The following is a 25,646-nucleotide window of genomic DNA, read 5'->3' as shown; positions in this document are numbered from 1 at the left end:
CTAAGGAAATAATGTACCTTGATGAGAAATCTTCGTATTAATCAATATTCTTGTCTCTTTTTGCCCAACAGGCTGCCCACTGTTATATCCACATTGCAGCCCTGATGGCTGAATACCTGAAGAAAAAAGGAACCTACGTCCAGGGTGCTCAGGCCTTCAAGGCCATCTCACCCAACGTGGAGGGAGAGGAGAAGGGCATCAAGAGTGACACAGGCATGCAGGATGTCCAGTACACCGAGGTAACCATGGCAACCTCTCAGGTTTGGGGATGGGGGTGCAGGGTGAGGTTGGAATAAAACAGGACTGTGGTATTATGTATCCAACCAAACTTCAGAGCCTTTGTCTTTCCTCTCTCTTTCTCCAGGAATGCTTTGACTGAATGCAGACGTACATTGTATGTTCCTCAAATGAAGTCTCTGAAACTTCGATAATTTGAGTGACATAACAGTATATTCAAACTCTTAAGGACTGTAATCTACCCAGTGATGATTGGTTTCAAACTGAAGCCAGAGACTCCAACTCTCCCGTTTTCGACGGGAGATCTCCCGCCGAAAACCCATTTTTGCAAAATCTCCCGTTCTCCCGTTTGAGATTTAATTTCTCCCGGCCTGGTTCTTTGTCTCCCGTTGGAAAGGATTTCTTACTTATTTCTATAGTGTGTTGAAAAAATAAGCCTTAGATAGCACAAGAGAGCATCTAGAACCCAAGGAACTTCGCGCTTCGCACACATCAACTTGGAGTCTCCCGTTTGCTACGGGTTTCAGGCCGGAGAATCTCCAGATCAGAAATTGCTTTGGGTTGGAGTCTCTGTGAAGCAGCATGGACAAAATGATAAATGTGGATTAAATGACACTTCAAAGTGACGGTGACATTAAATAATGTTTAAATCCCCAGGATAACCTTCTGCACCAGCTGGAGAGATGTGCTGAGGGACTACAGAAGTCTGAGAGATATGAGTCTATGGGGGAGCTCTACAAACTCATCATCCCATTCTATGAGAGGAAAAGAGACTTCCAGGTAAGTAGATCTGAAATCCCCCAATAGTGTTTTGTGTGAAGGGGCTGTAGATATTACAGCCACAATAGAGTGTAGTCTGAAGGGGCTGTACATCTCATGCCCTGATAGTCTGATGACTGAAGGGCTGAGGATCTCACAGACGTATACAGGAATGGGATTCATCAAAGCAAAACAGCATGCATTGTACACATTACCAAAAAAAAAAATGTGAACACAAATTTTGGTAGACATTTTGCAAACACAAGGGACAAAGACACAGAAAAGGTATTGTGTATTGGATTATTATGATGCTGCAGATATGACTCTCACAGAAAATTCAAGTTGAAAATATGCATTTCTCTCAAGTACTTTTGACTAATAGTCCTATAATACAACGTATTATACCTTTTGTTGTTGCCAATGTACTGTGTGTAATAACCTCAGGGTTTGAAATGCTATTTCCAAGTTCATTATATCACTCTTTGTGTTCCTGAGCCAATTATCACCTCTATCATGTATGGGTATTACAACAAATCTTGTACATACATGTATGGTCACATGTTGCTTTTTTTCTCCTCCTCCTCCTTCTCCTATATATACAGAGACTGGCTCTAGCCTATGGCAAGCTGAGTAAGGCCTATGAGAAAGTCATGAAGCTCCAGGGAACAGGGAAAAGACTTCTCGGAAACTACTTCAGGGTCGCATTCTTTGGACAGGTCAGTTTGTGTCTTTTTCTCTTTCAATACTCAGAGAGATTAGCAGGTAAGAGTAGTGATGTGGAACACTACTTTATGAATGCAAACAATTATTTATTGTATTTACATTGCTGGAGAGTGATATATAGATAGATAGACAGACGGACGGACGGACGGACGGACGGACGGACGGACAGACAGACAGACAGACAGACAGACAGATAGATAGATAGATAGATAGATAGATATTATAGGTAGATAGATAAATAGACAGTGTAAGTAGATATACAGATAAATAGGTAGATAAATAGAGATAACAAAAGACAGAGAGATGTTAATACAAGATTTCAATTTTAACCCTTACAAAGCTTACACTGATTTATGGATTGTAAGTTTTGCATACATTTATTTTGTGATCATAATGGTCTTTTTAGTTTCAATTATCTTTTTTTTCCCCCATTTTCCATGTAAGTATGTTACACTTTTTTAGACAGCACCATATGTCACTCATCAATTGATCAAAGACCTCTGCAGGCATTGCAAAAGCTAACATGGAATGTGCAGAAGGGAAAGTAAAGTTGAAACTTGATTAATGTTTGTCTGTAAAATGTGATCTTTTTAATTGCAGCACTTTGAAGAGGATGATGGGAAAGAGTACATCTACAAGGAGCCAAAGGTCACAACGCTGGCATCTGTCTGTGAAAGGTTGCAAAACCTGTACTCAGACAAGTATGGAGCAGAGAATGTGGAGTTGATCCGGGACTCAAACAAGGTGCAGTAATGGCATATCTTCCTCAGTTTGGACAACTTCTCCCTCAATTCAGCATCCATAACAAGTTTGGTTAATTAGCTGGTGGAGTAATGCATCAAAAGTCATGAGTTTTCAGAGCTGTATCTGTAGCAAGTCTAGAGAGAGGAAAGACTGTTATCTCTGGGTTTTGCTTTGGTTTTGTTTTTTGTTTTTTTTTTTGAGATGTAACAACCATGATAAGTTTCAATTTCTTTTTTTTTGTTGGCAGTTTGATTTGCAACTTTTTCTAGAAGAATTATGTACATATTTATTGCAGGAAACTTTGAGGTCTTAGTAAATTGTTTTGCCAAGATCCATTGCTGAAGAATTTGTGCAAATTGTATCTCCTTATTATTAGCCATGGCACTGGTACACTTCAGTCCTATAGAAATGTTTAGTTTACAATTTATTTGTATCTAATTCAGTTCAAATTTCATTGTGGATCATGTTTCAGGTGAACATTGACACCCTCAAGCCCACTGTAGCTTACATCCAAGTCACATTTGTCAAGCCGTACTTTGATGAACGAGAGCTGGTGGACAGACAGACAATCTTTGAGAGATCCAACAACATCCGAAGGTTTGTCTTTGAGACACCATACACCAAGCAGGGCACAGCCAGGTCGGGGGCTGTGGAGGAGCAGTACAAGAGGAAGACCATACTAACCAGTAAGTGAAGGATGTCAAAGTACGCTGTGCTTTCTTGTGAATGGACCTTGGTGTGGCCAGCGGAAAGAGAACATAGTGGGATCTTTTGTCTTCCAGCAAACACTGGACAGCATCGGGACTGGCAAATTAAGGGATGGTTGTAAGACCTAGTGTCTTTTAAGGAATTGATTGTTTTAGAACAGTCTGTCAAGAGATATTACATGTTCCCGTTATTAATATCAATAAACTGTAGGCATACAATTCAGTGTTTTACGATTCTGTGTCACTGATGAAAATGAGTCAATTAATTGTGTTCTCAAGGAATATGAATCTGAAAGCTGTGCGTAAAGAAACAAAAATGTATTCTAGCTCAAAGTGTCGTTGGCCACAATGTTTTTGTAAACTGTTGTCTTGGATGATCTAGTGGTATGAGCTACTCTTCTTATCATGTATCCATCATGTTTCATGTTAAAATCTGAAATGTTTTCTGATTTTTTTTTCATGTCCTTTACAGCATCACACACATTCCCATACATCACCAAGAGGATCCAGGTGGTGTACCAGCAGTCTCAGGAACTGAACCCGCTGCAGGTGGCTGTAGAAGAGCTGCAGAGTAAAGTGCGTGAGATGAATGAGGTACTAAGCAGTGACAATGTGGACATGAAGCGTGTACAGCTTCTCCTGCAAGGCAGTGTCAGTGTACAGGTGAGCCAGCAGACTGTGCATCCACCATAGATCTTAGACCAATTCACTTGGACCCACCACAGATCCCAGACTTCTTCACTTGGACCTTCCACAGATCCTAGACCTCTTTACTAGGATCTACCCTAGATTGTAGATGTCTTCATTTAAACCCTCCACCTATCCTGTGTTCTTTCTTGTAAAGTTTCCCAGACCCTAAACCCACTGACTTGTATGCATCAGATGTCCTTCGTCCCACCACTTGGATCTGGAAGGCATCAAAACATGTTTATATGGTGGACCTGGGGCCTGTTTCATAAAACTTGTAATCAGTGACAAGTTGTCATAGATGTGACAAGCTACTGAAATCCTTGCATCTGATTGGCTGAGAGCAAATTTGTCATAGAAATGTGGCAGTTGTCACTGATGACAAGTTTTATGAAACGGGCCCCTGAAGCAGATATCATATCCCTTACCTGTAACTTTCCCTTGACCTTCTCCAGTGAATGTAGAGTGCAATTAGTACAGTGTACAAAAATATAACCCAGCACAAACACTTAGGCACCGTATGAAGTCCTGGAAAGTGCCTTTAGTGATGGCCAGGATTTAATGGTCACTGAGTGAAGATGGCTTTCTCAGGACTGCTCTGAAGATATCTTGTTCCCTGCTGGAACTAGGAGATAATGTGAACATAGTTATAAATATTTTCATGACATTGTCAAAACTAATCTGATTTTTGGCAAGATAGAATTATTGATTCATTAATTGAAGTGCATCAAGTTGAAAGTACACAGTTATAAAGTATACCTACTAGAAGTTGCACAACTACTCCAGTATAGGGGGTTTCTTAAAGTTAGCATAAACTTTAAATACAGGCGACTCCCATTTTAACAAAGTCCTAGGGACCAGCAGTTTTCTTGCATTATATCAAAATTTTGTTATACAGCTGTAACTGAACAACAAGATACAGCTGTATGTAAAGTTATATAGATGATAATTTGGGGTCCTGAATTTCTAATCTGATAAATTTTAACGGGAATGCATTGTTTGTATGTAGTTGAAGGTGTCATAATGTCATAGGTTTGATGTTAATGTATAGTTTACCTTTAATGCTTTTGAGTGCAGTGGGTTGTTGGACTGGTTTTGCTTTTGTTTTTTCTTTTCGGTTTGTCATACATGGAATGATTACAAGTCTCTTCCCAATAGAGATAATTTAATTTGTCAAAACACAAACTCTCTGCACAGTTCAGGCATTGAATAAATATTACTCATCTTGGATAAAAGGATGAAGTGCAAGAGAGGCATATCTTTCATCAGTTGTTGTGATGTTTTGTGTTATCAGGTAAATGCTGGTCCCCAAGCCTACGCTGCTGCTTTCCTTGGCAAAGGACGGGAAGAGAAATGGAACCAACAGCAGATCTTCGACCTCAAAAAAGTCTTCAAGTAAGTACTGAATTAATCTGTAACACTTCGGCATTCCACGTCAATCCAGAATACACTGCCGCAATTTTTGGACAGATGTAATGTCACATTATGTCCTTTCCATTTGACCTTCTGCAAAAATTGAGCATAATGTGAGATATGAAGGGAAGAAACTACTGCAGTTGTCTAATACAGGAGATGTCTGTTTGTTTGTTTGTTTGTTTGTTTGTTTGTTTGTTTGTTTGTTTTTTGTTTGTTTTTTGTTTGTTTTTTGTAACTAAAAATGCCCAGTATTGTACCAGACATCTCACCTCTAGATTAATAATAATAATAATAACCAATATTTATATATATATATATATATATATATATATATATATATATATATATATATATATATTTATATATATATTTATATATTTATATAGATTAGAGCCAAAATATTTCCTCATGTTGTAAAATACCTAGAGTGGAGTGAAATGCGTAGGTAACTTCACTCAGAAGACTATTTAGAATGACTCATTATCTGTCTTGGGCTTTTGTGTGCATCACACTAGTCTGTGGTACTTTCATTGGTAAACAAGTGTTTACTTAGTAATGTCGTTTAGGACTCCAAATTTAGAGATGTTCTACAGTACAGAGAAGGTTACTTTTGGTTTAATGTAGCATGAAGTGTTGAATTCAAGTCTTGGTTTTGTCACAGTTCATGCAGGATGCCTATATTTCATTCATGCATAAACCAGACATCAGCTGTAAGCGTCTTACCATGATGTGATGACTGAGTATGATAATTTGAATCATTGTTAGATTTTCTTTTCAGCAAATGGAAGAGGTACAACAAACTTGCTTATTTAACCCTAATCAGGCTGGGCTTTTTTGGCTATGCTATATCTGGGGGAGGGGGAAGGGGGCGGATTCCGCCCCCCCTTCAGATCTCGCCTATGGAACGCGCGATCGCGCCGAAAATCGGCACAAGCAACGCCCGCAACGTATTCTATCAAAATGTATGGTTGCTTTCTCTGAAAAATGTTTCTTATATTTTATATTAATTAATTATTGTAATTTATGCATAAGATCAGTTTGGGGCTCTAAATCACTTTTGTATTAATGCTCCAATTAAGCTAATTTCTTTTTTAAAATGTTTCTTGTATCATTCTTCTGAGACATAGGATTTCAAAAAATCTCTATGGAAATTAATTTCTTATGTATTTTTATTGTTTTTTTTGAATTTCTTATGTATTTCTTTGTTTTTTGACCATTTGTTTTTGTTTGTTTTTTGGCCAAAATTTGTCCCAGACATTTTTCGAAGCATTATTATGCTAAAATAAATTAATTTCGGCCATTCTAAGTGAAGATGTGAATTTTTATGTGAATTAATTGAAAAAACACAATTTGCATTGGATTTGCACACAAAATCACGTTTTGGAGCAATTTTGGGGTTGACAAATTTTTTTTGAACAGGCGTCGCGTCAAAACGGTACGCGCAGGCGCAACAATTTGGGTCTCAAAAGTTGCGCGATACTTCAAAAGAAAAAAGTCATGAAACATCGCGGCGGGAGCTTATCGCGTTGCGAAGATATTGCGCGAAACGTCGAGGGGGGGGCGTATTCCGCCCCCCCCAGCCTGATTAGGGTTAAAGTAAATGTTGAAAGTACAACTCCATGTTTAAAGGGATCATACAGTTTTGGTTGAGACCTAATTTCAGGTTTCTAACATTTTTTGGTGAGATAATGAGAAACTTCTTATGAAATATGAAAGGACATATAATTCTATGAGGAATTCAACGTTTATTTGATGAAAATTGGTTTTGAAATGGCTGAGATATCAAAATAAGAGCGATTCTAATAAAGTGTGGGACCCACACTTTATTACGATCACTTTGTTTTACCTTGTTTTTGGATGTTTCAGTCATTCTAAACCCAATTTTCATCAAATACACTTTGAATTCCTCTTAAAATGGTATGCTCTGTACTATATCAGAAGTGTTTTCTTGGTATCTTGCAAAAATTTAAAAGCCCAATTCTCATCTCCATCAATACTGTACTATCCCTTTAAGTTGACTTTCATGACAGTCGAGCCTAACAAGAAAATTGTGGATTTCTCTTCAAATTTAGAACCGAATGAGAACTGTAGATGTTAACTTGTTTTTGTTTTTTTTCAAGGCAGTGATGTTAGTGGCAACCTCATACTCAATTTGGATGAGATAGTTACATAATCACCTCACGAGTCTCCATTATAGACACAAATTTAAACCAAAGATGTGATTTTTTTTTATGTGCTCAAAAGTCAGATTTTAATGAAGCACACTGTTTTGTGTTGATATCACTCTATTGAGTAAAAGCACTTTTTGATGGAGCAGAGTTATTGCACTTTGAATAGAGCTCCATGGTTTCAAAGAGATGCCCAGTATTCATCTTTTGTTTAATATGAGGAAAGTTTTGTGATCTGTATGTGTAAACTATGCTGTGAGAAAAAGGGAGATGTGCTGAGCAGTGTAGGCAGTGGAAGGATAGGTTTTGAAGGATATGTTTTAGGTAAAATTTGTGTAAGTACATTGAAAGAAAACTGTAAAGTTTGAAAATACTGTCATGCTTTGACCCTTGGTTTTTGTTTCTTTACACAGAGACTTTGTGGCAGCTTGTGGTGCTGCCCTCTTTGTCAATGCAAAACTGATCAAAGAAGACCAACAAGAATACCATGACGACTTGGAGCAAAAGTTTTTTGCCATGGTTCAATCCATCCAATCCCTCATGGGAGAAAAGGTAATAGCCTTCTTACAAGTCTCTGCTATTCTTAGTATTGATTAGTCTGTTCTCTCATTCATTTTCAATCAGGAAGATTTAACACAGCTAGAAGTATTTGATGTGGGGTTTTCTTTGTAAGTTGTTTTTGAGGACATTAGGTCATGTCAGCACTTTCTCAATCTCACAACCTAACAATTTATAAGGAACAAAGAAGGCTGCTACATTCCTTCTGAATGGGAAGATATTGCATCATTCATTCCATTATGCTTTACAAGTGTAGTAAATATGTGTATGTAGAAGAAGTGACAGAAATTTGGAATGAGAGATCCATATAGTGCTAGAATCTATATCAGCATTAGAGGAACTAGATTTGTTTAAATGAGCACACCCAGTGTCTGATTCAATTGTGTTTGAAAAGTTATGTGTCAGGCAAATGATAACGCCAATTAAAAGACTGAAATCAATCATTTAAAAAAAATCATAAATGAATGTGGAATCATGGAGCTTGGTGTAGCTACACTCTTTCAAAAGTTCTCAAAGAGGTTTTCCTGTCACAGACTCATGTTTAAGCCATGCAGATGACTGATTTTCTGTGCATCACACTAATGGTTTAATCCTCTTGTTTCTCATGTTGTAGCTGAATGAGGATGAACATCACTTGGAGAGGCGATCATCCAACACCATCTTCAGTGCCATCAGTGGAACACCTTGACCTTTCACCTCAAGAGAGGGAGAGAGCAGTCAGCCTGTTGTGACCTTTAACCTTTGAAGAGTCTTGGGAATCAGCTTTGGTTCAAAGATGAACTGTTTAGAAGATGTCAATCATAGGCTTCGTCCCACCCTGTGAATACAGGCCCATCCTCCTAAGTAGGATAATTCTTTCCCATTCTAATTCTGTGGTATTGTAATGGTAGCCGTGGTCATCATGTTAATGGATGGTTGCTCCACTAAACAACAAATTCTGATATTATTATCTTTTTTCATTTGTGTCAATACAGGAATGGACTTTTTTATATGTAGTAAATCAATTACTCTGGTGTCCCGCAGTGAAAGCTTGATTTGTGTTTATTCATCACCTGATAATATTCTTGATTGGGGAAAGATTACATCTGGGTCGTTTTTGGCCAAGTTGTACTGTCATTGTATTGACAAGGGAGTGAAATATTTTTACATGTCTTTCGTTATGTTTTTGACTGGCGTATTTGCATTATTTATTGAATTGTTGCAACATAACATATATACATAAGACTAGATATGTGTTGGCTATTATTTCATAGGTGCTACATTATATATATTTATGTGTATCAAATTCCATGGGCAATATATTAATCTATGAAGTGATCTCTTTACAAGATCAGCTTGTGTTGCAATTCAGCTGATGTGCAGTCAGTGTGATTATTTCATGGAGGAGCAGGATGTGGCGGCTTACCAGATTTCTTTTTGTAGAAGTACGAGATCATGTAATTAGATGACCAAACTGTGAATGATTCATGTCGTAGGATTACAAGGTTACAGTAAATTGTTCATGTCCGTAGTGTGCTCCTCTATATATATATATGGGAGTGAAGACATCATATATTGTTACTACTTTCCCATCAAAGTGAATCATCCTTTCTCCCTCCCTTTAGTAGTTACTCCCATGATGGAACAATGAGTACCACATTATTATCCAAGTGAAAGCTGTAAGTATGAGATAGCACACCAGTGAGAACGACTAATTATCCCCTATACAGTGAGATGGCAATTGATACTACCTCTATCTACCCAAAGAAGAAAATATGTATTTGGAGCAATGTTTCGACTTACATGATGTAGAGTAGCATTAAACTTTCATTTACTCTGACATGCTTACAGTTAAAGCAACCTGCTATTGTGGTCAAATAATTGTGTGTCTTGCAATCAATGTAAAGATACAGCCATACATGTATACCACAATCTAGACTTTGCTGTAGCAATCTGCATGGTGAAAGTGTAGATATTTGTGTAATACACTTCTCTCACCTCATACATATTCTGTGAAATATCAACTCTGAGCACAGACATGCACCAGAGAGGTTAGATCAATTATTTCTTTGCAGATGAAAGAAAGTGTTGAAGAATTTTCTAGCAATAAATCAAAATATCTAGTCATTGTGCATCAAGATCATTTACCCAGACCTCTTCAAAAGCTCCCAAAATGCTCACACATTAATTGTGTCTCACATGTATGTCATCATAGACTTGGATCTTGTAAAGAACTGTGTCCTTTACAAACACTTCATTTTGTTTCATGCGGTTCTTTGACTTTCAAGGTGGTAGTTTGTATGTCCTGTGCCTGGACAAAAAAGAGAGATTTCAATGATATGTGTTCCATCTGGTATACACCAAAACAATAAATGTGTGGTAGGTTTACTTGGTTCAAGAAGATGTTACCAAGTCTGATAAGATGAGTCTTTGTCATAAGTGTAACTACTCAAGTTTATTGAAGCACTTAGGTGACAACCATGTCATATTTACCCAGTATTGACCGCACCCTTTAATGATGATATCCTTTTCATATGATTCTTCATGTGTCCTTTTTCTGTTGTTGATGAACTCACATACGCGCACAGAGCTGCATACTCGGTTCAGCTTGGAAATGAATCATGGTTCACCTGATTCTTACAGACTTTATTATTTATGTCCATATAAACACACATGTAGTGTTACACTGTATGTGCTTTCTTTACATAATTGGTATCAGGTTTGTTTTTTTGTTTTTTGTTATGTGTGTGGATGTCTATGTATTTTTGTTGTTGGTTTCATAGTTACCTTGAGCTATCACAAAGCAACTGACCTATATTTTGTTTTATTAATCACCAAGATCATTTTCTATTTGTCTGAGAAATAAAAAGTTTAGTGCACCTTGGTACCAAGGAAGTTATTATAATCATGAGCAAGGAGTAGGCGTGCATAATGGATGATGGATGAAGGTCACCATGGTGACAAAACAGATACCACTGTTATTGAGCTTGCAGAATCTTAAAACATTTTTGAGGTATTTTTTTTTTTTTTTAGCAATATTATTTGTCGGGGTTTTTTCTGAAAGAATCAAAGTGAAGCAGGGCATTACATTGAAAAATGGGTGTACATTGTACAACTGTAATTATGTGATTGAATAAGAAAATTCTCATCAGCGATATTATTTGTAGCATTTTTAGGTGAGGTATGTGATTGGTTCGTAATTGATACAAAGCTACAGGTAATTTTACAATGTCATATGGGGGAATACTTCAGATGTATATACATTTAAATGTGCAATTTACATAGTACAATGTGAAAGGTGTACAATGATGTTAATGATTTCAGCACAGTAATCATTTCCTGCAGAAGAGACTGAGCTGAATCATAAATTTTATAAGAAGATTAGCAAATCTTGCTATGTCTCAATAGTTTCAAAATAAATTGTAAGACAGAATGTTTGGTAAGGAAGTGACTAAAAGCGAAGGTAAGTTTAGACCATCATTCCCTCATGCACATTGATTGTTTCATTTTCAGGCTGGTTTGGTTAGATGGTCAAAGATACTCTTTGGCAAGATAGGATATCAAGGAAACTCCAAACATTCCAATGACAAGTGATTCTGTATGGATTCATTCAATGGTTCATCTATTATTTGAAGAACTGACTTGGCCGTGTTACTCCTTACTGCCCCCAGTATTTCCAAGTTCTCTTGGAAGGAGCTTTGATAGTGAGGTACAAAATTGAGCCAAAGTTGGATTCCTACATGCATCAGTGTAAATAAAGATTTATTACATGTGTATTTATGATGTAATGTTAATATCCTTTTTGCATCAATGTAATTAAAGTAGATGCTGATGATGTAGTTCTTCCAAATGGCCTATTGTGATAGCTATATAAATGGTAATTAGTTCTTGTGATGTCCAAACTAATCTAGCCATTTTATAGTACATTGATCTTGCCCATCTGTAGTGATTTTCCATAGTACAAGTGTTGTAATGCAACATTGGAATCAGACATGTGAAGTGACTTCATATACATATTACTTGGTTGTTTATCACAATGGTAATTACACAAAATAGTGCATGTATATTTCTCTGCACTGATTTTTACGTCAAGAGTTTACACTGATATATGCACAAACTTGGTACACATGGAGATCATCATGTAATGATTAGTTTATTATCACTTTCGATTGCTTAAAAAATTTTGTTCATTTTTAGTATACTTTGGATGGCTAACCAGGATTGTCATGTAATTCTAAAGATTCATGATTTTAAATTTCTGGATGAAAGGATGAACATTTTGTTGGCATTATGCATACATATGTAGGAATATTACGATTCCTGTTTTAATCATACTCAACAAAGTTGTGAATGACCAGAAGTATGTCTTCGACACTGCACAATTGTAAAACAGGTCTTATTATGCAAGATGAACTACGTCAAATGGCCACTGTCAGTGCCCATTATTATTGTAGTATTAGTGATGTAGAAATTAGACTGTCATTTGATGTTAAATTATATCTATTAACCAATGGAATGAGACAAGAATAGCTTGCTTGTCAGCAATGTATGCTAAAGATGTTGTATAGTTTCCAACTGGAATTGTTTTCTTCACACTCACGTGTGACCAGTACTAGACTTAACATGTACATTTCATCAGTGTAAATACATGACATGTAGGAACATTAAAATGTTATTTGCATATTGCATTATAAAAAGCACCATGTTCACAAGGACCATGAGTGGTACTGCTGGAGAGCATTCCCCAATCTTATCGCCAACAGCCTGAATGGGTCAAAGGTCAGGATTTGGACAGGAAGTACATTGTATGTACAGTATGAGCTGCTCTCATTTTGAATATTTTATTGGGGAGATCAGTATCAAGACTACAAATATCAGTGAGATCATTGTTAAGACCTTCAAATGCTTCATATGCTATTGTGTTAGTGTGACTTTCTGTTTACATGTGGAATCTCTGGAATATGAAGATGTTCAAAGAGTAGGGATTAAAGTATCTACAAAATAAGTCCAGCTATTCTGGTCTGTATAATGATTAGTCTAATATGAGGTGATTCTGTGTAAGATGAATCACAAGGACTGTGTTGCCATGTTCACAATTATCTTTCAGTTCTTAACCTTTAGACCTGCTGATCAACTTTTAAGTTTTTGTACATTACACCCAAATGGAAATTAAGACAACAAATAAACATGCTAAAAAAGAAAAGAATCTCCCTTTTGTGATTATGGTGGAATAAGCCAGTTCGGGGTTCCAGTTTGAGCATGAGCAGAAAAAGGTTGTTTGTACCGAGAGACAGGTTGGTTTTTAATTTCACTGAGATAAGCATCTGTAATGCTATGATTATTCATGGAATCCTTGTAAATGGTGCCTGCCAGTACATCCACCTGACAGCTGCAAACCTGGTATTTGGCAATGTTAACAGAAAAAGTTTGTTAATGTATTCCAAACAGCACAATGAAATAGATGCTTCCCAAAGTGTTGATTGACAAACCATTCTGGTCACTTCATCTACACAGGTTCATTCTTTGTTAGATACGAGTTCCACAAATTGCTATGTTGGGCAAGCTGCTGCATTATGTCGCTTTGAATTGAGTGAGGTGCCTAACCAACTGAGAAAAATGAAAGGTCATAAGTACCCATGTGCACATGAGCTATCTCCGAACTGGCTTATTCAGTGTGCATGTTGCTAAGCTGTGAGAAAGTATGCAGTGAAATGCTGTTTAGAATGGTAAGCATTTTTTTTTCTATGGAAAGTGTTCCAACTTCTGCATCGTAAGTGATAAAATGAACACTACCTTTCCATCAAGTACCATAATGTAGAAATGGGATGAAGTACTCTTAAACTGTGCTGAGTAATTAAGGGGATGTTAACCGATTGAGAACGAGTCCCAAGTAGGCCCTATACTCCAGCAAGTGTCTATGGGAAATGCGTGTTGTAGCAAAAATCAGCCCGTCCTCAAGCCTTCTTGATGATTTGCCATAATACCAGTAAAGTAGGCTATAAAAAGTACTTGAATACACCTGTAGTGATATAAATGTCTCTTTAGATGTGTTTGACGCACAGTGAGGAGCATGCTATTTTAGAAGAATGTTTGTGTTGATGTTTTGAATATGTGAAAGGTGTGCATGTGTGTGCAGTATGTGTTCCTGGATATGTGTTGGTGTGTGTTTCCATTTAGTATCGTAATTCTTTTTAACGTTTTGTTAGTGTGATTTACCAGATGACGTATAGCCCTCTGATGTACAGTTGAAGGTTTGTGGATGTGATGAGACTGTATTGAACTGTATATGACAAAGACTAGACCGTAGTATTACTTTGCTGTTGGATAATCAGTACAGCATGGGAAGCTTTTGGTGAGTGAATGTAATGATGTCCATCTATAAAGTGATGTGTCTTTTGTCAACAACAGTAAGCACAGCTGTGTAAAGAATGGAGATTCCGAGTCACAAGAACCAAAAACTGTGGTAAGATTACCGGTACATTATACATCATGGATTGTTCAATCAGACTAAATTGTGGGAAAATAACAAATACAATGATAAACTGTGATGAGGAACTCTCATAAACTATGAGATATTGTGCTTTCTTTAATGAAATACTTGTCTATATGTTATCTATTGTGATAAGTGTTGTAGTAGTATTCACAATATTCAGTGCTGTGTGTCAGAATTCTACACTCGTTATACATACCTTTGCTGCCTCTACAACTGTAGCATTCCTGGCAAAAAGGGACAAACATACATGATGCATGTAGCTAGGGAAGTTCTGAAAATCTGATGTTCCGTGGTATCCAGCCCTCGTGACTATAATTTCAAGGCAGAATATACCATGATTTCTGTATACCATCTATCTTCTATAGTATATTGGCTAACACGGCAGGAAATGGCATTCTATTTTTTATGATGGTTAGCGCCAGCTGTCCAAAGTTTGCTAAGTAATCTGTCGATTGCATTGTAGCAGCACAATGAGTCACACTTTCATTTTCTCGAACTACTTAGAATTGTTTTCGTCCACTCGCTGACCATATCCGCTAGTGGCACTCTACGAAGTAATACAGCCACATTTTTACGACTGCTCTGGCCCACTGTATCGCGAGCACTCATATATCATCTGTCACATTCCTCGCGAACAACGTAACTTCACCTCCGGTCACTCCTACGGTCACCATGACAACGCGAGATGGACATCCTTTCCAACCAATCTCATTCTTTCTTCGCTCCACGTCTCAAAGAAGTTTCGCACGCATGTTACAACTCTCCATTTACAAAATTCAACTTTTCACACTGACACACTTCTTGACCAGCTTTCGACGTGAAAGCACGGAAACGTCAAGTTGTCAACTCGCCAAACTTCATCAAACATTGGACTCGCAAACTTCTCTCTCTCTCTCTCTCTCTCTCTCTCTCTCTCAATCTATCTATTTCCTTTTCCATCTCCAAATTCGCCGTCTCGTGGAGCATACAACATTGTGCTACTTTGCCTTATGTACTGGAATTATACTTTGTGTCGCGTTATATTCGTATACATGTGCTCAATGGGAAAGTGCAATAACTGAACTTTCAATTGGAGGACCATTTCCTGCAACGTCATCGACTCCAGGCGCAGCTCAGCAACGTGGGAGATATTGTATGTTATAGAATCAACGAATGGTGAGTAGAAGGATACATTCTCTACGCTCTATTAACATCCTACTACGAAATCCCTTCAGCATATTTGTGGCAAGATGAGCCAGGAGAGCACACTGACATATCTGCCTCATGATATCTGTGCGAAGTGAGATTTCAGCACACATTCATTCAAACGAATGAAATCAAGCAGAAAGAGATACAACACAGAATCTCTCCCATAAAAGTTTCTTACACGACTAAATAGAAATGATTACCTGCGATTACCAGGGAAAGGTATTAAATCATCCAGATATATCCTGCTTCAAGTCCGAATTATCTAACACCCAGAGATCCTTCATACTGGGCTACATGTGTTAGATAATTTAAGACTACTTACAGTGCATCATGTCATTACTACAAATTACGGTACATTTAAGATGTGTGTTGGTGGCCCCCCCCCCCCCCCCCCCCACACACACACACACTGAAAAAACGTTCCACGGCCCCTGAGATGTGCACGCTTCACAGCTGCCATTTTGCTACATTAAATATTCATTTGTGACATTTTTGATAATAGTACAAGCAAATTAATCTTATCCTCTCAGCTGGATTGTTGTGTAACTTTGGCCTTGTCAATTAGTGATGAAGATATAGGCGCAAGTCATTGATTAGTTCATGAACTTTTTCATAACAGTATTTTTTTGTTTTCAGTGATTTTTTTAGTACTTCCATTTCCTTTGAAAATATAACAGTTTCAAAAAAAAATACATATCATATACATATAACATATGTCATAGATGTTCATGCATGTAAGAAACACAATCCATAAAAACAAGAATAATAATTTAATTCATTTTAAGGCAGAAATCAAGCAGGAGAAAAACAAATAAGATTGATTATTCGGTCAATTTCTTTTAAACTAAAAAGAAAGCACATGTTGGCCAAGCACTAGAAAGAAAAACAGAAAATGGAATTTCTATTATATTAAAAGAACAACAGCAACAAAAAAACCACCCTCGTTCCCACCTTCCCATCATACCCAGCCCCTCAACCACCCAAACTTTACCTCCCCCCCCCCAAAAAAAGGAACCGTCCCTTGCATCTCCAACCCCCTCCCCGCCCTCTACACCACATCCACATCCTTACCCAAAACAGACACACACACTCTCACCCACACACACACATTATCACCTACACACGCTCACCCATCCACTCAACACAAAACACACTTATTTCTGCCCACATTCAGAACGTAAATGATTATGCTAATAGGAGCTTGAACATAAAACTAGATATGTCGCTATGGCGACTGATGCCTCCGCCATAATGCATGATTCTCCCAATAGGTGTATGGTACAATGTCTTCACAATGTGTTATGACAGTTTCACAAAACTGACAAATTATTGAAATGACAGGTTTGTCAGAAATATCTTGAATGTTTACTTTCCATGAACTAGGTTTTCTATGATTGTCTAAGAGTGCAGGTACCTGTAATTGGGGAATTGAGAATTTTTACTTGACTAATTCTGACCGACCCTTTTATAAGTTTATGCATTGAGTAATTTTCAAGGTATGAAGAAAGAGTGTAATTACAGTATAAATATATATATATATATATATATATATATATATATATTGCATTTAAACCTGGCCTTTGACCCTTAACCTTTAACCTTTGACCTTCTGGCTGGAGATTTCACAGCTAGAGAATCTCCATTAGAGAATACATGTATATATCAAGTTTTAGTTTTAAAAATAAGAATGCAAGCATTGCATATAATAGTATATAAAGGAAGTAATACAATTTTGAGGAGTTGACCTTGACCTTTGACCCCCTGACTATTGACCCATTACCCCAACATTCCCTATAAAATCCCTGCCAGTCAGTACATGCATATGTACCAAGTTCCATGAAGATACATTGAACCATTTGCGAGAAAAGTAAAATAGTGACATATTCACCTAACCTTTGACCTTTTGACCTTTGACCTTATGACATGAAACTCTCTCTGGAGAATCTTTATGCAGTAGTAGGTCCTACATGTCTACATTAAGTTTCAAGAAAATACCTTCGGGCATTGCATGGATATGGGGGAGATAGCAACGTTTTTAGCATTTGACATTGACCTTTTGACCTTTGACCTCTTGCCAGTGTCACTAAAATCTACTCAACCAATTGCCCCATCATACATCATCCTTGGACCAAGTTTGATGGTGAAAGCTGCTTCATCCAGTTTTGAGTTACACGTAATTAAACAGATAAATTTTAGGATTTGACCTTGATCTTTGACCTTTGACCTCTGTCCAACTTCACTAAAAGACTAATCAAGTGATTGCCCCATCATACATCATCCTCAGACAAAGTTTGGTGAAATTTGCTGAATCCAGTCTTGAGTTATCGCATAAACAGTACAATTTAATGATTTGACCTTGACCTTTGACCTTTGACCTTTGGCCGATTTCACCCAAAATCTAATTAAGTAATTGCCTCATCCTACTTTATACTTGGACCAAGTTTGGTAAAATTCCAGTCAATATTACTCAAGTTATCGCGTACACGAATGCAGACGGACGGACGGACATCCCGCAAAACATAATGCCTCCGGCACCACTGCGTGGCGGAGGCATAGAAACTGAGTAAAAATATGCATACATACGTACCTATATGCACACACATACATACATATATGTACACATATACATGTCCATACATGCTCATATATTTTGTATACACAATACTTATCTCTGAACTCAAATGTATTTAGAGAAGATGCCAGTGATCAAACACGCCATGGGTGTATGCAAGGGGGGGGGGGGGGGTCGGGAGGGTCGTACACCCCCCCCCCCCCCCCCCAAATTTTCAAAAGTGACGAAGTGGTGTTCCAGCAAATTGGCAAAAACCTCGTAAATTTCGTAACTTAGTTTTAATATGCCATAAAAGTGTACCTTATTTCTGAGCCGCACTGCCATGCCGAAATAGTCACTTTTGTATGCACCAATTGGCCCCATTTTAAGATATAAGATTCAAAAACTCCCTACCGTGGGAGGGGGGACACCCCCCTTCCACACCCCCCCCCCCCCCACACCCCCTGCTCAGTCGCTCCGCTCCCTCGCAAAGGTAAAGGTCAAAAAATTTTGATTACGACCCCCCCCCCCCCCGACAAAATTCTGGATACACCCCTGCACACACTTTTTTTTTTCAGTGATCTTTTTATTAATTCCATTTCCTTTGAAGATATAACAGTTTTAAAAAGAATATATGTCTTATACATAACATTTGTCATAAATGTTCATGCATGTATGAAACATATTCCATGAAAACAAGAGTAATTATTCAATTCATTTTAAGGCAGAAATCAAGCAGGAGAAAGAAAATAGGATGAATTATCGGGTCAATTTCTTTTTAACTAAACAAAAAAAGAAGTACATATGCAATTGTAGGCAATTTAGCCAAGCACTAAAAAGAAGAACAGAAAATGGAATTTCTATTAACAGAACAACAACAAAAAAAACCAACAACAACCCACCTTCCCCCCATACCCAACTTCTCAACTGCCCAAACCTTACCCACCCCCCCCCCCCACAAAAAAAGGAACCGTCCCTCTCATCTCCAAACCCCCTCCCCGCCCTCTACGCCACATCCACATCCTTACCCAAGACAGACACACACCCTCTCACCCACACACACACTATCACCTACACCTGCACACACATCCACTTACACAAAACATACTTATTTCTGCCCATCACATTCAGAACGTAAGTGATTATACTAATTATGCTTATGATAATGCTACATACACACACACATACATGTATGCATATATACATAATCTATGTACACATACATGCCCGTAGATACATGCACATATATTTTATATACACAATACTTATCTCTGAACTCAAATGTATTTTAAAAAAAGATGTCAGTGATCAAACACACGCAAAGGGGGAGGGGTACGAGTGCATTAATAAAAACTGATCCTTTACAAATTCTTTAAACATTCCGATTTCAGCAAATGCATACCCGATTTATTTCTTCTGATGGCAATATCATTCTCTTCCTTTCGACATATAATTAATCTCTTTTTTTCATTCTGCCAATGTCGGTGTTATTGACTGTGACCTCGCTTTATATAACATATATCTAACTATAAAGATAAGAGTGTTGTACAATTTGATCCTGTGAGAAATTCCTTCTAAACCAATATGTATATCCCGCCAAACTAACTTACGTATACCTCTTCTAACTGAAAGTACTCAATTAAATCGTGCCATAAAGATTTAACTTTTTCGCAGTTCCAAAAAAAAATCAAGTAAGTTTCAGAGCTTTTTCCACAAAAGGAACATAAATCATCAGCCACAAAACCAAATTTCAGAAGCTGTTCCTTGGTATAAATCGCCCTGTGTAGTAACTTATATTGAAATTCTCTGAGATCTCCAATTAAGGTTGAAATTCTAGGCCTTATAAAACTATCTCTCATACTTTTATCAGAGAAAACAAATTTTGGTGTCCATCTCTGATTTCTGAACAATAAGATTGTTTTAAAAGAGACATGAAATGTGAAAGAATCTTATTCCTAGATTGTATCTTTTTTTAATCTGTAATTTGTCAAAAAAAAATTTAAGGGTATATCAAAGTCATGCATTCATATCTCCTTCATACCAATAATTGCATGAAATTCCATCATATTTCCCACTTTTCAAAATTTACTCACAGACTCCAAATGTAGGCTATATTTTCACTTTGTACACCTAAACTTTGAAAATCACTTATTGGTCTTATAGATTCTTTATCAAACAATTGAATTCGAACGTTTAGACGAGGATGGTGTTATGAAGTTGATCAAGTCATCATCATCTGCAACATCCTCCTTTTTAGATCCTATGCCAACCACGGTGATCAAGAAGTGTGCCCCAGTGTTACTACCATTCTTGACAACGACTGTCAACACTAGTCTTAATTCGGGATTTTTCCCCTTGTCACTGAGGAAGGCAATTGTGACACCACTTCGCAAGAAAAATGATGTTTCTGCAGACGAATTGTCTAACTATCGTCCAATTGCAAACCTCTGTTTCATAGGGAAGTTGATTGAGAAAGCTGCAGTCCAACAAGTACAGGAATACTTATCGGCAAACAATCTACACAACCCCTTTCAGGCAGCCTACAAGTCACACAACAGTGTAGAAACTGCTCTGCTCAAAGTTCAGAATGACATTCTGGTTTCCTTGGATGAAAAAAAAGGAAGTCTTGCTGGTCCTGTTAGATTTCAGTGCAGCATTTGACTTAATCGATCACAAGATCTTTCTAAACCGTTTAAAACATCTGTATGGCATCGATGGGACTGTACTGAATTGGATATCTTCGTACCTTTCCCAACGTTCACATGTTGTGAAGGTTAACGATTCTCTGTCCCAACAAATCGATGATAAGTGTGGGGTGCCTCAGGGGCTCGATCATCGGACCGTTGCTGTATACATTATACAGCTCTCCAATAACAGCAATCATCAAATCTCATGGTCTGGAGACAATGTTGTACGCTGATGATACCCAAATGTATCTTACTTTCAGACCACAAAATCTACAGAGTGCCATACGCAGGATCAATGACTGTCTGGCTGATGTTCTGTCATGGACTCATAAAAACTGTTTGAAAATCAATCCACAGAAGACTGAACTAATTCACTTTTCATCGAGATTTAATCCTGCGTCTTCACCAGCATGTAGTGGATGGACTGGGTGTACATGAAACAACCAAAGCACGCAACTTGGGTGTACACATGGATCAACACCTTCAATTGAAAGAACATGTTAAAATTATGACTCAATCTGCAATGTGTGCATTAAAGAGAATAGGGAAAATACGAAATTATTTGTGCGAAAAAACTACTGAAAAGTTAATCCATGCATTTGTTTCTTCTAGAATTGATTTCTGTAATTTCCTTCTATTTGGCTTGCCCGAAAAAGACATAAGAAAACTCCAAATTGTTCAAAATTGCGCCGCCCGACTTGTAATGCGAGCAAAAGGAAGAGATCCCATAACACCCTTGTTGTCATACCTGCATTGGTTGCCTGTAGATAAGAGAATCATGTTCAAGATCCTTGCATTATGTCATAAAACATTGATAAATAAGTCCCCAACATATTTGTCTTACATGATCACTGAATATATTCCACAAAGAAATTTACGATCTTCTAGCCAGAATTTATTAATTATACCAATAACCAAAACATGTTCATATGGGGATCGGGCTTTTCAGTCAGCAGCACCTGTACTCTGGAACAAATTACCAAGTCATCTTAGGGCCATCACATGTACTCACACTTTCCTCACATATTTGTTCTGTTATTAAATGATTATGATATGTTGTATTGTGTATGTTTAATCATATTGTTTTGTTAAAATTATGTAAGTTGTAGTTTATGGTATTTTACTCAATTATGTAAAGCGCATAGAGATTCCAGGAATATTATGCGCTATATAAGCAGCTATTATTATCATTATTATTATTCTAAATAATAAACATTCCGCATATATAAATCTGCATTAGATGCCATTTTCCCTTTCAATTAAAAAAAAAAACATTATTAAATATAAATGAATTAATTTTCCCTCCTTCAAAATTTCTGCAGTTATACAGATCTTCCCAGGCGGCTAGCATTTCTAAATACAATGTAAAACAATATTGCCTTAAGTGAAAGTTTTTTTGTTTCACAGCTGCAAAATTAAGAAATATAAGTCTACCCCCTACTGATTTGAAACTGTGGTCAAAGTATATTTTCATACTCATATTTCGTTCTCCTTACAAAAGTCTTGTTACCCATATCACCCTCTGAGTTTTCACAAACAATTCAAAATTCATCATTCTCATCAAGCCACCGTCCTTGTGATCCTGATACATAATGGCTCGTTTGATGCGTTCCTTAATTGCCCTTCCATACAAAATCAAAACAACTTATTTGAATTTCATCAAATAGCCATTTTGCAGGGGCGGATCCAGGGAGGACCGCATCCGGCGCACGCCCCCCCCCCCTTTAATTTTGTAAACGCACCCCCTCTCTACGGAATTCCTGGATCCGCCCCTGATTTTGGGACAACAGAGGATGACGGCATATAAATTAATTTAGATAAAGCATTTAAGTTTTAAGTAGATGAATTTTCCCCATGATAGTGAAATCTCTTTGCTTCCACCATCCCAAGTCTTTTAATTTTACTTAATATTTCTTTATAACACACACACAGAGTGATCACACAGGCGGCGTACACACCATAGAGTTTCTATACAACTCTATGATACACACACACACACACACGCACGCACACACATACAGACGCCGCGACAGGGTACAAGGTTTGCAAAGGGTCTGGAAACCAGACTATGCCGTAAAGTCATAGTGAATTTCATGCGCACCACAGCCTAGAGATTGCTTACTTTACTAAAGAATGTATATGTGATTATTATATATATTTGTAATTTATTAATATTGTTTGTTTGTTTTGTTTGGCTCTGTATCGGACCAATTGAGGTTCCTGATGTGCTGGTCTGAAGCATCGGACTCTACTGCCTGCATATCGGAGGGGCCTACTGAGAAGTCTGCTCGAGAATGAGCCGGATTTGCCAGAAGATATGATATTTTAAGCAGGCAAATAGACGTACCGACTGCTGACCAAGGATACTCATTACAATATTCTTTTTTGAAAAAAAAATGATAAAAGGAAAAGAAATTTATAGATAAGTGTTTGGCGTAAATACATGTATTCTAAAGAGAATGGAAAACGCCAGTAAACACAAAACAGCAACAACAACAACAACAGCAGTGAATGATGACCCGCCCCAAATACAACAACAAAATGCCGTAGTACTGGCCTACACGCACGCGCGACGGACCTGTACCCTACGCAGACTAGACTGTAGACCGTACATATCCCATCCCCAATAACCGTCTCGACTCCGCAGTTACAGCAGCAGCAGTCTACTCTTGGAACACCTACCGACGAGAACCCACATTGCTTTTGAGTAGAGGTCCATAGCTTTCGGAATTCTACCATGTGTTCTACACAAGAAATAGTCTAGAATTCGACGTGACGCTATCTTAATAGGCCTACTCCCATCACAGCGCGGTAAGCCCCTACTCGACTGGAGATGCTGGAGATGCTGTGACTCAGAGCCCCGGGAACTCGGCGGTCTATCCCTCGATTCGAGATAGCCGTACGCACCTGTACTGCGTACCACCATGACAACTTTTGATACAAATGTTAAAGGTAGCTAGCTGTGAATCTAAACCTTGCTGGGCATGCCCCTTGACCATGTCCATATGGCCTTGTAGTTGTATTAATCTAACGTCTACTTTTTCTTCTTCAAGATAAATTTACTCCTCAACGAGGAAACAGTAACGTCTACATCCAGTGCAGTACAGTCTTCAAACAGAGGCTTCAAATGTGAAACATTCTTCCTGCCCTGCACATACGACCATACTAGTTACAAAACGTTGGTGGAGTACAGTTAATTCTGAGTATACCGACGGAACCGGAACAGAAACAGAAACAGAAACAGCGACTGGGCTGTTACTACTAATACTAGACTAGTTCTAGTGTTAGTGAGCCCGTGTAAAGTTAGCCCGACCAGACGCTGTTAGTACGCTGTGTTACCTAACATGTTACAGCGACTGGGCTGTGTATAATAATAGTAACAAGTTAGTGTAACGCTACAGTTAGATACGTAAATGAATTTATAGGCCCTAAAGGTAGATTTCTGCTAAATAATACTAATAAACGTACCAGCAGTATATAGTTGCCTATATAGGATCGAGGTTTCCAACTTGTATAATTGTCATTGCGTTTAGATAGATCTAGTCTATAACAACTGTTATTTTTTTTCTGTGTGCTGTAGTGCAAGTGTTACTGTTTAGTAGTGTTACTTCCTACTTTGACCGAAAGATCGGTCTGTATCTGTCCGTCGGGGAATGTTCCGAGGACACTGCGTCTGGGGCTGGCTTCACGGATCCCCTCCGTATACAGAGCGAAGTCATTGATTCCGGCTCCTGTGTGGAGCAGTCGCGCACAGATCAAACATTACGATAAACCATATTTCAGACAGCTTTTTTACATTCAAACAAGTTTGACATGACATAACACATTATGCAGCAATATTTGGGGTAAATTTTTCACATTGTGCAATCGAAATACGCACAGTAACTCGGTTATAACGCAGAAATTTTATCCATTTTGCAACATCGCCATTCGCTAGCTGTGTAAGTCGCCATTTTGAATCTGTAAGCCAATCACATGCGAGGTACATGTTTTACTTTTAGTAAAAAAAAAAACATGTAGAAACTACCTCCCATGTGATTGGCTAATAGATTCAAACTGTATGTTTCTGCAGTTTGAACGTGACGACGCGACGGGCTGGTTGATGTGTGTTTTACGTTGAAAATTCTACCAAAATGTTTAATTATTCATTAATCTGGTGAGTGTAGTGTATTCTTGAAAAGTTGATTTCACTATACAAGCTTGAATTTGCCGACCTAGGGCCGTGAATTAGACGCAATCGAGAAGGGTGAGGTACCTCACCCAATTTTCCATAGAGACAGTGGTTAAGAACATCCACACAGCAATGGGTACTGATACCTTCCGTCTGTCTACGGAGGACAGCGTTAATGGCAAAATATAAAAGAGTCCTCCGGACAGACGGATCTTTCTGTCTACTTCCTACTAGGCCCCCCTAACATAGTGTTTTACTGTTGGACAGTTCATGGAGTCTGACTAACTAGATCTATATATGCAGCAAGTTGCTGTAGGCCTAAATCACGACACGTATGGCGTCTGGTCTGTCTGCCTATACCGGTACTCCCGACGACCAGCCCAAATGTCAAGCTCCCTACAACTGTACAGCTGTCAATGGAGCTTGAACGGGGCGCCTTTGGGTTAGCTAACTATAGTCACGTACACTGGCGACTAGGAAGAATGTTCTATACAAACACCTGTTAACCCTGTTACTAGTGTGATAACGATAGATAAACTGTGCCTGAAGTGGCCTCATTGCTAGTCATTGGACTGATT

The 25,646-nt window shown here is 37.9% G+C and overlaps 1 protein-coding gene across 1 annotated transcript in view; it reads left to right on the top strand.

Moving 5' to 3' along the window:
* LOC139730778 (dedicator of cytokinesis protein 9-like) overlaps positions 1 to 8,842 on the top strand; it is a 136,209-nt gene extending 127,367 nt beyond the window's left edge. The window contains exons 47-55 of the mRNA XM_071641640.1: positions 72 to 239; positions 895 to 1,017; positions 1,599 to 1,712; positions 2,320 to 2,463; positions 2,936 to 3,149; positions 3,643 to 3,833; positions 5,152 to 5,252; positions 7,855 to 7,993; positions 8,613 to 8,842. Coding sequence (XP_071497741.1) covers positions 72 to 239; positions 895 to 1,017; positions 1,599 to 1,712; positions 2,320 to 2,463; positions 2,936 to 3,149; positions 3,643 to 3,833; positions 5,152 to 5,252; positions 7,855 to 7,993; positions 8,613 to 8,687 — 1,269 coding nt within the window. The 3' untranslated portion in view covers positions 8,688 to 8,842. The remainder of the gene's footprint in view (positions 1 to 71; positions 240 to 894; positions 1,018 to 1,598; positions 1,713 to 2,319; positions 2,464 to 2,935; positions 3,150 to 3,642; positions 3,834 to 5,151; positions 5,253 to 7,854; positions 7,994 to 8,612) is intronic.
* The last annotated feature ends 16,804 nt before the right edge of the window (positions 8,843 to 25,646 follow it).

Source organism: Diadema antillarum, unplaced genomic scaffold (assembly GCF_040938485.1).
Source record: "Diadema antillarum isolate AM-2024a unplaced genomic scaffold, OU_Dant_1.0 seq00000333_RagTag, whole genome shotgun sequence".
In the NCBI taxonomy this organism is placed as follows: domain Eukaryota; kingdom Metazoa; phylum Echinodermata; class Echinoidea; order Diadematoida; family Diadematidae; genus Diadema; species Diadema antillarum.
This window is presented reverse-complemented; position numbering and strand designations above follow the sequence as displayed.